The following is a 13,256-nucleotide window of genomic DNA, read 5'->3' on the forward strand; positions in this document are numbered from 1 at the left end:
AATTATATAAATATATATGTATTTATTTTATCTTTATATATTTTGTTTATATTAATTTATATATTTAGGAAAAGTTTTGTTTACTTAAAGACTAAATGATTTTTCATAGTTCTTATTATGATGCCGATAATAAATGTTTTTCTTGTAAAAAATACGGTCATGGAATATTAAACTGCAACGACATAATACATAAAAAACATAAAAATTAAATCATATAAAAATTTATGTATTCCGAAGAATAAAAACGCGAAAATTTTACTCGTTATAAAATTCAGTTAAAATCTTTAGAACAACTATAATTAATATCTTATGAACTAAAAAATATTCGAACTACTATAATATAAAATATCAAAAAAGATAAACTTGGCATCTACAATAACCTTTTACTTAAAAATGACTATGACTTTTTCAAAGAAGCATTATAAATTGGTATTAATTAAGATAAATAATTTGCTTTGATAGAAAATAATATTCAAGAAGAAGATGAATTATTAGAATACGATGAAACAAATTAAATTAGTAATGAAGTTTCAGATTATAGTTTAAGTTTAAAAAGTTTAGAAAATATATGTAATAGTAAAAAAAGAAATAATACAGCGCACGAAACAAGTTTTTAAAGTAGTATTTTAAGTAATAATAAAAAAAATAATTAATATTTAAATACTGAAGATATAGAAAATAATTTTATAATAAATAAAATAATAGATGAGGATATATAATATATTAATTTTGATTAAAATAAAAAAAAATTATCTTATAATTAAAATGATTTTTTTTCAAATAAAAATTTATAAACCTTACAATAATATAGTGATGAAAGGTTTTAGCTTTTACCTATAAAGAAACAAAATATAGACTATAATTAAATATAGATGAAATATGGAAAAAATATTATAACAAAATAAACACAAGTAATTAGTTCTAATAATGAAAATTAAGAAAAAGAATAAATAATAAAAGAAAATCAAACTAAAAAAATAAAAATTAATAAAAAAAAAGAAAATAAATAAAAAAAAGGATTAATTGAAAAAAATAATAATAAAGATAATAATAAAGATAATAATATAGATAATAATATAGATAATAATAATAATAATATAATAATAATAATAATAATAATAATAATAATAATAATAATAATTATAATATTAATTAAAATTTAAATATTCATTTTAATTTAGAACAATCAAGTTAATTAAACACTGAATATGAAAGAAATATTGGAATCTTTGATATTAAAAATAATATATATAATTTAAACTAATCTATTTTGTAATTTTATAATATTGACTTTGATAAAATAAAAGAATATGAAATATACTATCCAAATTATAATTTTAGTGTTGTAATAAAAAATATTGTGATTAAATAAAAAAAGAAAATAATGTTTTTAAAAAATAAAAATTATTATTTTAGTTCGAATTCATAAATAAGAATTTAAAGTCCATAAGATAAATTATTAATAAAAAATAACTCATATCTATATATTTAATAAAAAAAAGATAGAATTATAAATTGATAAAAATGTTTAAAAATTTTATAAATAATAAAATATACAAAATTATAAAAATATTATATTTGTAAAAAAAAATGTATAAAAAAATTATATGAATATATAAATATTTTAATATAAATAATGTAAAAATTTAAAAATATATATATTTATATATATAATAATTATATATATATATATATACTTATATTTATTTTTATATATATGTCTATATATATTATTTTTTTAATTTTGTTTTTTATATTTTTATAATTAAATTACATTATATAAAAAATAAAGTTTTTTAAAAAAATGATAATTAAATTTATACTATACTTTTAACTTTACTAACTAATATTTATTTATATATATATGTCTATATATATATTTTTTTTAATTTTTGTTTTTTATATTTTTATAATTAAATTACATTATATAAAAAAATAAGTTTTTTAAAAAATGATAATTAAATTTATAACTATACTTTTAACTTTACTTTATAATATATTAGCAATATAATCTAATTTTTTGACTTAATAAACGTAAAACACGACTTAAAAATCACTTTTAACAGCATAAATTTAAAAACTATAAAAAAACTTCAGTCCTAATATTAAAAAATATCTTAATTTTATCGATTTTTCCCTCCTTAATTAGCCAAAAAAAAAGGCTTATATTCATCTGGAATACACGGAAATGTAATTGATCTTAATAATAACTTTTTAACTCATTTGCTACGAACCAAAATTTCTTTTTATGATAATAATATGTTTACATCGAATTTCGTACTTCATTCATTATTAGATTGCGCAGAAATGAATACTATAGATCTCAACTAAAATTAATTCTCAGAAACTATAGAATCTATATTTGATTTTAGAGATAAAAACTCTCCCTAAGGGGTACCAATATACTCATTTTGGGAATAAACATAAGTAAATGATACTTAATAATATAAAGCATACCCTGAAAATCTTTAAAATTTAGTTCTAGGAATATCCCACTCCCCAAATTTCGTAAAAGCCATACTGAAAAAATGGGTTATGGCTTTGTCGCCAATGTAGAAAATTATTCTTAAATATTCCAAATACCACCTGACAATGACGATTCTTCTGTAAATATAGCGTTAGGTTAAAGAATATATGCTTCTGAGTTAGTAAACGAAGAAATTAAATAGAAATGGTATAAACATAATTTCCATATAAAAGGTTATTATGATAAAGTTAAATAATATTCATATAATCCTTTCCTAAATAACACTATAGACACAAGAACCTATTATGCTTTTTCGAAATTTTTTAATTATTTAAAATAAAATAATAGAACCGAAACTTCTTATTTCTTCACGACGTGGATTTTGGACTTTTCGGAGGAAAAAAAAGACGTTATGTATATCCCTTTACACGTAAATAACGTTGATGTTAGTGTAAATGCTAATATTTTATATGGATTGAACAATTTTTTAATATGGGAGTAAAATATTACATTAATAGAAGATGTTTTTGACTAAAAATTATAGAATATGTATATTTTAAGTGCTGAATTAATACATTATGTGCTCCAAAATAATCTTACAGAAACACATCCTGATATAATTATGCTTTATTATCCCTCCATTAATGACTTTTATTGGTTTATAGCTCGAAATGTATATCTATTAAATAGCTTTTAACCTAAAAAAGACTATAAAGTGATAAATTAAGCTCGATAAATTCTCACAGAAGCCATGAGAAAATACGTAACTCCTAAAATAATATCCGAAATGAAAAAAGATGACAAAGATAACTCATATTGGGATTAATTTTTAGGAAATTATGCAAATAAAACTCGAGGCGAAGACCGAAATTTCGCTACTATAATGAATTTAAATGCAATAATAGACTCTTGGACTATTGGAGATAAAAAAGAACGATCATATATAAAAGAAACAACTAAAGAATTAAAATAAATAATAAAAACGGAATTTAAAATTTACTTTAAAAAAACACTTTCAATAATAATAATATGAATTCATTTTTTTCTGGTAGTTTTAAAACATATTCTTCAATTATATGGAATTATCCTGCTAATTCGGCTACTTTTAATAATGGGACTACTATTGATCCGTTTAAAAATATTACAAGTGATCTTTTGGATATTTAATATGCAGTTAAAGGGTATGTTGATTGAGATTAATATCAATAAATGATCAAAAATCATACTTTTAATGGAATTCATACTGTAGAGTAGTTTTTAGGATATAATGTATTTAACTTTACTTGGCCTTATTGGTAATCGGATGCTATTACTTTTTCATTAGGAATGAGTTTATTAAGTAAATACTCTGTTTTATAGGAATGAATATAAATTGTTTTTGTTTTATCTATAATTTTTTAGTATATATAATATTAATTTTATTTAAAAAAATATATATATTTAATTTATATAATATAATTAAATTACATATTAAAATAAAATTTAATTATATTTTTATTTATTTTTGCTTAAAAAAATGGAATAATAGAAAAAAAATCTCTTTTTATTAAAAAAATCTACTAAACAAATCTAAAATTTAGCCAAAAATTATTTTGTGGCACCCCTACACACTTCCTAAAACAACTCTATAAGCCTTTTATCTTAAAAAAGCCTATTATCCTAGAAAAGAAATTTATTAAATCCTTTAAAAAAATGCATATAACCAAATATTCTAATAAAAAAGAGTTTAACTACCCAAAGTTTAACTTTAAAAAGCCTTAAAAATATAATCGAAAAATGTTGCTTTAAGACTAAGCCTGGACAATTTACGTTAAATATTTAAAAAATAAATCAAGATTCATATATTATATAATAGAATTTTTATAAAAATCATCATATTTTTGGTATTTCAGATGGACATGGATAAAATGGATAGTAAATAAGTTAATTTATATTAGAAAACCTAAAAATTAGTTTTTAATAAAATATCGAAAAAAATCCATAGAACCCTTCTTAAGGATTAAAAAGTGCCTTTTTTTCCACAAACTAAAGTTTACTCTAAAATTCAAATATAAATAGTGATTTTTCAGGATCAACTGCTATATTTCTATACATGAATTCCAACAAAATATACACGGCAAATACAGGAGACTCCAGGGCTTTTATAGCCTCAACTATTGAAGGCGAATGGAAAGTTAAAGAACTATCCAAAGACCATAAACCTGACGATGAAAAGGAAAAACAAAGAATTTTATAGAATGGAGGTCGTGTAGACTTCTATAAAAACGAAGATTCAATTCCTATAGGACCTTATAGAGTTTGGCTTAAACATGAGAATGTTCCAGGACTTGCTATGTCGAGATCTTTTGGTGATAAAGTGGCTTCTTCAGTGTGTTTTTTGTTTTTTTTTGTTTTTTTAAATAAATTTTTATTAAGGTAGGAGTTATTTGTGATCCAGATATAAATATACATAATATTAGTTAGGAAGATAAATTTATAATTATAGGTTCTGATGGAGTTTTTTAATTCCTTTCAAATGAATAAATAATGAATATAGTAGCAAATTATTACCATAATGATGATTGTTAGGGAGCTTGTGAAAAAATAGTCAATGAAAGTGTAAAAATGTGGAAAAAACATTAAAAAATGGTTGATGATATAACTGTTATAATCATTTTTTTAAACAAAGACTAATATAGTTTTTATTGATTTATATATTTAGTTTAGTTTATAATTTTTTTATAAATATTAATTTATATTTATTTATTAAAAAATAAAAAATAAAAAAATGAATAAACCAGATAAAAATCCTACTTTTATTAAAGATTTCGTTTAAAATTTATAAAGCGAAATTTCCAAATTAAACTAAATATTAAAAAAATACAATTTATAATAAAATGAAGAATCATATAAGTATATATATATTTATATATATCACAAAAAAAAAAAAAGTTGTGAAGATTTATTAATTAATTTTGGCGAAGAAATGATGGAAAATTATATTTAGTCGAAAATACCTGTAACAAAAAATATATATTATAATTCGAAAAATATAAAAAAAGAAACACGAATAACTAAAAGAAATATTAAAAGCCGATGACGAAAATAAAAAAAAGACTTAATAATAAAAAGCAAAAACCCATATAAAATTATCCAAAAAGCAAAAGAAAATATCCTAGATATCAAAAAAGAGTCCCTTAATATGTGCTATTTAACCGAAAATTTAAACCTTCCTTTATTTTCAAACCAAATAATAGACAAAATAGAAGATTTTGACTCTTACAAACTATTAAAAAGACATTAAAAGCCTAAATAAATATACAAAAATATGATGGATCATCCCATATAGAAATTAATTGAATAAGAAATCCCTTATACAATCCCTGAAGAGCGAAAATTAAACAAAAACCATAGTATTATAAGTATTTCTATATATAGTAGTATCAATGGGTCTAAATAAAACGAATTTTATGTCTATGATACTTAATTTTTACATGAGTTAGTAACTAAAATAGATTGTCTAGCCGAAAAACTGGAACAAAAAATACAAAACTAGCCCTAAAAATCTAAAAATTTGTAAATAAATAAAAAAAAATATATATTTATTTATTTATTTATTTTTTTTTTTTTAAAAAAAAAAAAAAAAAAAGAATGCCTTGTTTTCTATTTATAGAAAATACATTTTATAATAACCAATATAATATAGATATTAAAAATCTTTGCAAAGACTTTTTACATATACGAGACGAAAATGAAAGCCAAGAGCTATTATATAAATCTAAAACACTGAATGAGGTCTTCGAAGATATTAAAATCTAAATAGGGAAGCCTTATGTATATAGGCATGGTAATTAATGTGATCATATGATAGTTTTTAATTAAATTAGGATGTGGAATACTGATTTACCTTAAGATAAAGATTTATATGCTTTAAATTATTTCCTTCCTAAAATTAAAAGAAGAAAATGTGAAGGATGTTTATTATATTTTGCTGAGTATTTATTATAACTTTTTAATTATTATTAAATATAATATATAATAATAGTATTGTTTGTTTTAATGATAAAATTTCTAATAAAAATCCTGTTTATTTTTGCGAAAAATGCTATAAAGAAATACACTTAGAGTAAAAAACAAAAAAATTAATTTTTAAAATAAAATAAAACAAAACAAAAAAAAATAGTGATAACTAAAAGTTAAAATATAATGATTTTTCATATTATCCTTATTTATATGAATGAAAATAAAAAAATAACAAAAAAAAAAACAAAAAAAATAAAAAAAAAAAATAAACAAAAATAAACAAAAAAATATGAAAATAAACGAATTCCTATCTATATCAATCCAACTCCTAAACCAATCATCAAAAATAATAAACGAAATCCGCCAAACATCCATAAACCACAAATGGAAAGGCCACAAAGACCCCGTAACAAATGCCGATTACAAGTCTTAAGCCATAATAATCCAAGGTCTAAAGTATTACTATCCCAATCTACGTATAATAGCCGAAGAAGATGAGGAAAAAGACCCCATAATAGAAAAATATATAGCAAAAAATGACATTAAACTGACAAAAATAAACACAAATTTAATCCCATAGACTACTTTTTAAAATAATACCTTAAATATATCTAAAGCCACAGCATGGATAGATCCTTTAGATAGTACTATTTCTTATTTGAATGGATAATATGAAGATGTGACAAGTCTTTTAGGCTTAACCTTTGAAGAAAAGCCTATTGCGGGTATTATTTGTAAGCCTTTTAATTCCTAAAATTAATTTTTTCCTAAAATTTATTATGGGTATGTTTTAGGAGGCAAAAAAGAAGTCTATTTTTTGAATGGATAAGAACTTGATCAAAATGATTTCTAGTTCAACAAATAAGTATATAAAATTATTAAAAAAAAACATTCCTAAAATTAATAATCAATGTCAGATTTAAGAGTTGCAGTTTCAAAAGATATCGAAGATACAAAATAATTAGATGTTATTAAATCATTGCAACCTTCGTAAATTATTGAATGTGGAGGTTCGGGGAGAAAAGCTTTACTTATACTTGAAAATGAAGCAGATTATCTCATATATTTATCAAATAAAGCCTCAAAATGGGATATTTGTGCACCTGAAGCTCTCCTTAAATGCTTAGGTGGGTATTTAACGGATATTTATGGAAAAGAATATTTATATGATTCTAATGAATCAGATTTTAGTAATTCAAACGGTTATGTTTATGCTTTAAGATCTGATATTCTTCAAAAAGTATTACCAAAATTATAAAAATTCAAAATAGATTGATTTTCAAATAAAAAAAAAATATATGTAAAATAAACATTTATAAATAAATATTTATATAAATTTTCTTAATATAAAATATATATATAAAATTATTAATTATTAAAAAAGCAAAATTTAAAAAAATAATGATAATTAATAAATGTAATATATAAATATATAAATATATAATAATATAAATCCTTATATATATATGTATTAAATTATAATTTTATATATTTATATTTTTTATTAATCAATTTATTTATTATGAAAATTATCATATTTTTTATTAGAATTTATAAATTTTTATATTTAATATGTTTAAATATTGAAATTTATAATAAAATAATTTTTAAATATAAATTTTTTTTGAAATTCTTATATGTATAATTAGTTTTAATATTAAAAATTTTAATTTTTTAATTAAAATACAAATAAAATATATTTATTAAATTATTTTATTTAATTTTTTTTTATTTTATTTTTTCTATTTTCTTAATAATTTATTAAGTATTTAAAGTTTAATATTTATATTTAATTTACAATAAATATCCAATTATATTATATAATTTATAAAAAACTATTATTGTGATAAAATATTAAATTGTCCTTTTTTTTAAAAAATCTTTTATTATTTATATTATTAAAAATTATTTTTGTTAATAAATTAAATTAAAAAATAGTTATTTTAAATATATTAAATATATTATACAATAATTTATATTTTAAACAAGTGTAATTAATTTTATTAATATAAATAAAAAATAAAAAATTAATATGCAAATATATATATATTTATTAACATATATAAAAAACTTTTATTATTTATAATATATTCTCTAATATTTTTAAAAATAATTTTTAATTTTTATTAATACATTTTTATAAATAAATGAAAAATTATTTTTATATTAAATAAATTGTTTTGGCAAATAAAAATATATATTAAAAAATAATAAAAGAATAATTTTTATAAACATAAATTATTAATTTTCAATAATAGAAATACTAAATTATAAATAATTCATATATAGAAATATAGCTTTTAGCACATATAATTTAATATAATTTTATAATTATTAAAATTAAAAAAATATTTATAAAAAAAGTTATTATAAAATTAAAATAGTTATTTTTAAAAAAATGTCAAAAAAAGATTGCCCATTTGCATTTTTAAAAGGAAATGATGATGAATTTAATTCTGCAATGAAAAGTTTAGATGATATGTATAAAGAAATGATGGATATTCCAAAATATGAAACAAAAGAATGTAATATATATTAAAATATATATATATTAAATAATTTTAATATTATTTTAAATGATAAAATATAATTATTATATTGAAAAAATTAAAATAAATAAATATATATACATATATAAATATATACATATATACATATATACATATATACATATATACATATATACATATATACATATATACATATAAATAAATATTAATATATCTATATTTAATAGAATATAATGATTTTGTATCTGGAATTCCTATTAATTAAAATATATTTAATTCTTCATAACCTGTCTAATTATAAAATAATTTTTAATAAAATTCTAATAATTAATATTTTTTAAATTAAGCATAATAATATTATTAACCTCCTCTTATAACTAATTCTTAAAATAACTTATAATATTAATAAATCTATAATTATCCTATTTTACAAAATAATTATTAAAATTAATATTATTAACAAAATTACAATTAATTTTAAAATAATTTTATATAAGGAAATGGATTATAAGTAGAATAATTTAATATTTTTGATGTAAATAATCCTTAAATTTAAAATAACTAATTAAATGCCAAACTTCTTAATAAATATTAATGAAAATATTAAAACATATCCAATTTAGTAATTTACATACAAATATTAATTTTTTTTAAATAAATTTATTTAATTTCTTTTTATTAAATATTATTTATTATTAAATATGTCTTTTTGAAATTTTTATTTATATTAATTTGTATTTATTATAAAAATCACAATTGATAAAACAATTACAATAATAAAACTTGATATTGCTTCTTTTATTTATTTTATTAAAAAAATAATATAAAAAACAAAATAAAAACATGATTTATAATATATATAGATTATTTTTATTATATAGTAAAAATTCTTATTCTTTATTATAATGATATACCAATAATACATAAATATTTTTAATTTTTTTTCATAAAAAAATTCGAAATTTATTATTTAAAATATATTTATTATTTATTTAATAGTAGAAATTGACAATAAATTATAATAATTTGTATTTTATTTATATTTATATATTTTTTATTAAATTAAATAGTAAATTAAAAAAATAAATTATAAAATTTTATAGTATAAATTTATTTTGATATTAAAATATTTAATATAAAATAAAAATATGGTAAAAAAGTAAAATATTTAATTCGATAATTTAGTCCAAAAGCAAAATCAAAAAAATGAGCACTAACAAAACATAATAAATGAAAAAAAAAATGAAAAAATAAATTAAATAAAAAATTAATTGGGATATTAAAAACTTGCAAATAAAAAAAAATATTTAACCAAACATTAAAAGTTTTAATTAAAATTCAAAAACATTAAAAACGTAGATGTAGTAGATTTAAAAGAAAAAGAGATTACAAAAACATATAGTGAAAATTATAAAAACTATTTATTTTAAAAAATGAAAAAAAGAACTATTAATAAATTAAAATTAGATAAAGAAATTGTTAAAAAAGCTTCATAGTCTTTAATTAATTTAAATAAAAATAAAAAAAATATCGATTAATTCATTTATATAGAAATAATATTATAAAAATAGCCTGAAAAAATATTAATAAAACCAATCTAAATGTAAATTTATAAATTATTTACTAATATAATAAAACAAATAATTAAAGTGAAATACCTTATCCTATATATCAAGATAGCAAATTTTGTATTTTAGGAGATTAATAGCTTATTTAAAAAATATAAAACCTAAAATTAAATACTTAATTCTGTAGAATCGTTGATATATAAAAATTAGATTAGAAACTTTTTAAAAAACTATAATAAGAACATGAAGTTATTTTTGTTGATAAAAATTAATTCGAAAATAAAATAATTTAAAAAACAAAAAGTAAATATATATTTTCTTTAATAAATATATAAAATAATAAAAAAGATTACCTTTTCCAATTAATGCAGAATAAGTACCCGAAAATTTAAAATAATAATTTAATGATAACTACGCTTAATATTTAAATAGTTTATCAAATTATGTTTATTTTAATATAACAGGTGGATAATAAATAACGTAAAAAAAAAAAATATATATAAAATATATAATAAATTAAAAAAAGAATAATAAAAGGTGCGAAATTAGAAATGGATTTAAAATAAATAGTAAAAAATATAATAAATGTAATTTATAATAGTGTGCCTCATTTGTTAAATTAAAAACCAAACATAATCGTGTAGAAAAATTAATATTAAAAGTGTTAATTCTATTCCGTTAACAATATATGAAAACAAAAATAAAATGAATAATAATAATAATAATAATAATAATAATAGTAATAATAATAATGATAATAATAATAATTTTAATAATGAAATTATTAATATTAAAAATAATTTATAAATTTCTTAAATTTATTTTTTATTTGATAATTATTAAAATAATGTTTTTTTTTTTTACTATTATTATATATAAAAATAAAAATATATAATAATAAAAAATAAAAAAAACGATATTTATTAAAAAAATAAAAAAGCTGTTTATTTCTAAAAATATAAATTTTAATTATGGAAAGAATTTTAGGGAATACAAATTAATCAAAAAAACTAGCAAATCAATATTTAAAAATTAATATTATTTTTCAAATTTAATTCCAATAAATAATACTCATCCAAAAATAATTAAAAAACATTTACTTTAAGAAATGGTAAATTTCTTAATTAAGAAAAATCTTTAAGTAATTAATTACATAAAACTGAATATTTAGAAAACTATATTAATAAAGAAAAACATATAAATACTTTCTAAAATATAAATTACTAGCAATAAAATACAAATTGTAATTAAAATGATTTAAAAAAATTAAAAAATATGACATTTGAATAATAATAAAACAAAAATAAAGAAAAATTATTTAAATTTTAAAAAAATTATAAATAAAATAATTAAGAATTAATATCAAATGAATAATAATAATTAAAAGAAATAGATTGTAAAGAAAATAATATTTATTAAAATTAAATATAAGATAAAAAAAAACAAATAATAAAAATTAAAATTTTAATATCGATTAAAATGATAACTAAGATACTCAAATATAACAAGATATTGAAAATATACAATTTTTTTTATAAAACGAAGAAAAAATATAATAAAGTGATCATAAAAAAGGCTAAGAAAAAGAAAATGTAATAAGTTAAGATAAAGAATAAGAAGAAGAAATACTATTAAACAAAATTGACAATTCAAAATAAAAAAATTGAAAAACGAAACAAATTAAAAAAATGAAATAATAAAAAAATACATAAATATAAATAAAAATTATTTTCAACATATAGAAGGTAAAAAAAATAAAAAAATATAAATTAATATAAATTAATTAATATGTTTAATAAAATATGATTATAAATATAAATATAAATATAAATATAAATATAAATATATATTTATATATTTATATATTTTATATATTTATATATTTATATATTTATATTTTTATATTTATATTTTTTAAGGGAATATGTGATTGTTATAGATGTGAATGTGGAAGGTGTAAATGCTTCTTTTAAAATCCTTTAAATTAAATAAATAATATTCTTTAACATCCCTAATAATCAGTATATACAAAATATTACAATATCTCCTAAAATGATCAATCCAAAATTTTTAATTAAAAACAATCTCTTTAAATTCCTTAAAATTTAATAAATAATATCAAGTAAACAGTTGATATAAAATCTACTCATAAAACTGATTATTTATAGCCTGACTAATAATTTTATGTAAATAACCAAGAATATTTTCGCAAAAAAAAGTTTATAATTCTATACCATGCTTGGTAGGTAGTTCATAATACAGAAGATAATTTTTAGAATGGGGAACGGTTCCTTATGAACCTATAAAAGGACATAATTATCGAACTACAATTGACAAAATTCCATTTATTGGAGGAAGTATATATAGTTACGACTTTATAAAATAAAAAGAAATAATATAAAATAAACCTACATTAAATAATTATAGTACTTCTTTTGTTAAATCACCAATTCCCTTTCTAGGAATGACTACTACTTAATAATATTATAAAGGTTTGAAAAATAATGAAAGGACTTTAAATTTTTCTAATAAATTTGAAAAGCATACTGGTATTCCTACTTATAAAGGATAATTCTAATCTTTAAACCAAAAAGATTTTGTAAATTTTAAAAAAATTTGTCCTGTTTAAAAAGAAAGATCTGAATAATTTAAATTGAGAAGAAATATTAAAAAAAATTGAAAAAAATAATAAAATTCAATATAAATATT

The 13,256-nt window shown here is 17.0% G+C and overlaps 3 protein-coding genes across 3 annotated transcripts, besides 24 other annotated features; all 3 read left to right on the forward strand. All coding sequences in view use genetic code 6, as the record gives it.

Moving 5' to 3' along the window:
• Positions 1 to 936: 936 nt before the first annotated feature.
• Positions 937 to 1,016: a microsatellite.
• A 15-nt stretch (positions 1,017 to 1,031) lies between these two features.
• Positions 1,032 to 1,153: a microsatellite.
• Positions 1,154 to 1,652: 499 nt separating this feature from the next.
• Positions 1,653 to 1,731: a microsatellite.
• Positions 1,687 to 1,738: a microsatellite.
• Positions 1,700 to 1,989: a microsatellite.
• A 568-nt stretch (positions 1,990 to 2,557) lies between these two features.
• IMG5_186070 (hypothetical protein) lies at positions 2,558 to 3,794 on the forward strand (the record flags this gene model as incomplete). The annotated part of the gene is made up of 1 exon (XM_004027241.1): positions 2,558 to 3,794. A coding segment is annotated over one exon (942 nt), but the record flags the coding sequence as incomplete, so codon positions are not given.
• Positions 3,795 to 4,096: 302 nt separating this feature from the next.
• Positions 4,097 to 4,135: a microsatellite.
• A 129-nt stretch (positions 4,136 to 4,264) lies between these two features.
• IMG5_186080 (protein phosphatase 2c, putative) lies at positions 4,265 to 6,687 on the forward strand (the record flags this gene model as incomplete). Its single annotated transcript, XM_004027242.1, has 4 exons — positions 4,265 to 4,846; positions 6,097 to 6,441; positions 6,492 to 6,572; positions 6,630 to 6,687. The coding sequence occupies exons 1-4, from the start codon at positions 4,560 to 4,562 to the stop codon at positions 6,685 to 6,687; spliced, it is 771 nt and encodes a 256-aa protein (XP_004027291.1). The 5' UTR covers positions 4,265 to 4,559.
• Positions 6,687 to 6,757: a microsatellite.
• Positions 6,687 to 6,759: a microsatellite.
• Positions 6,692 to 6,757: a microsatellite.
• Positions 6,692 to 6,759: a microsatellite.
• Positions 6,759 to 7,745, forward strand: IMG5_186090 (hypothetical protein; the record flags this gene model as incomplete). Its single annotated transcript, XM_004027243.1, has 1 exon — positions 6,759 to 7,745. The coding sequence occupies one exon, from the start codon at positions 6,759 to 6,761 to the stop codon at positions 7,743 to 7,745; it is 987 nt and encodes a 328-aa protein (XP_004027292.1).
• Positions 7,746 to 7,888: 143 nt separating this feature from the next.
• Positions 7,889 to 7,923: a microsatellite.
• A 257-nt stretch (positions 7,924 to 8,180) lies between these two features.
• Positions 8,181 to 8,211: a microsatellite.
• Positions 8,212 to 8,568: 357 nt separating this feature from the next.
• Positions 8,569 to 8,609: a microsatellite.
• A 190-nt stretch (positions 8,610 to 8,799) lies between these two features.
• Positions 8,800 to 8,868: a microsatellite.
• A 223-nt stretch (positions 8,869 to 9,091) lies between these two features.
• Positions 9,092 to 9,176: a microsatellite.
• A 443-nt stretch (positions 9,177 to 9,619) lies between these two features.
• Positions 9,620 to 9,671: a microsatellite.
• Positions 9,672 to 10,207: 536 nt separating this feature from the next.
• Positions 10,208 to 10,247: a microsatellite.
• Positions 10,220 to 10,252: a microsatellite.
• A 994-nt stretch (positions 10,253 to 11,246) lies between these two features.
• Positions 11,247 to 11,315: a microsatellite.
• Positions 11,258 to 11,337: a microsatellite.
• Positions 11,338 to 11,418: 81 nt separating this feature from the next.
• Positions 11,419 to 11,459: a microsatellite.
• An 882-nt stretch (positions 11,460 to 12,341) lies between these two features.
• Positions 12,342 to 12,394: a microsatellite.
• Positions 12,391 to 12,458: a microsatellite.
• Positions 12,459 to 13,197: 739 nt separating this feature from the next.
• Positions 13,198 to 13,241: a microsatellite.
• The last annotated feature ends 15 nt before the right edge of the window (positions 13,242 to 13,256 follow it).

Source organism: Ichthyophthirius multifiliis, assembly GCF_000220395.1.
Source record: "Ichthyophthirius multifiliis unplaced genomic scaffold scaff_1120509251345, whole genome shotgun sequence".
NCBI lineage: Eukaryota > Ciliophora > Oligohymenophorea > Hymenostomatida > Ichthyophthirius > Ichthyophthirius multifiliis.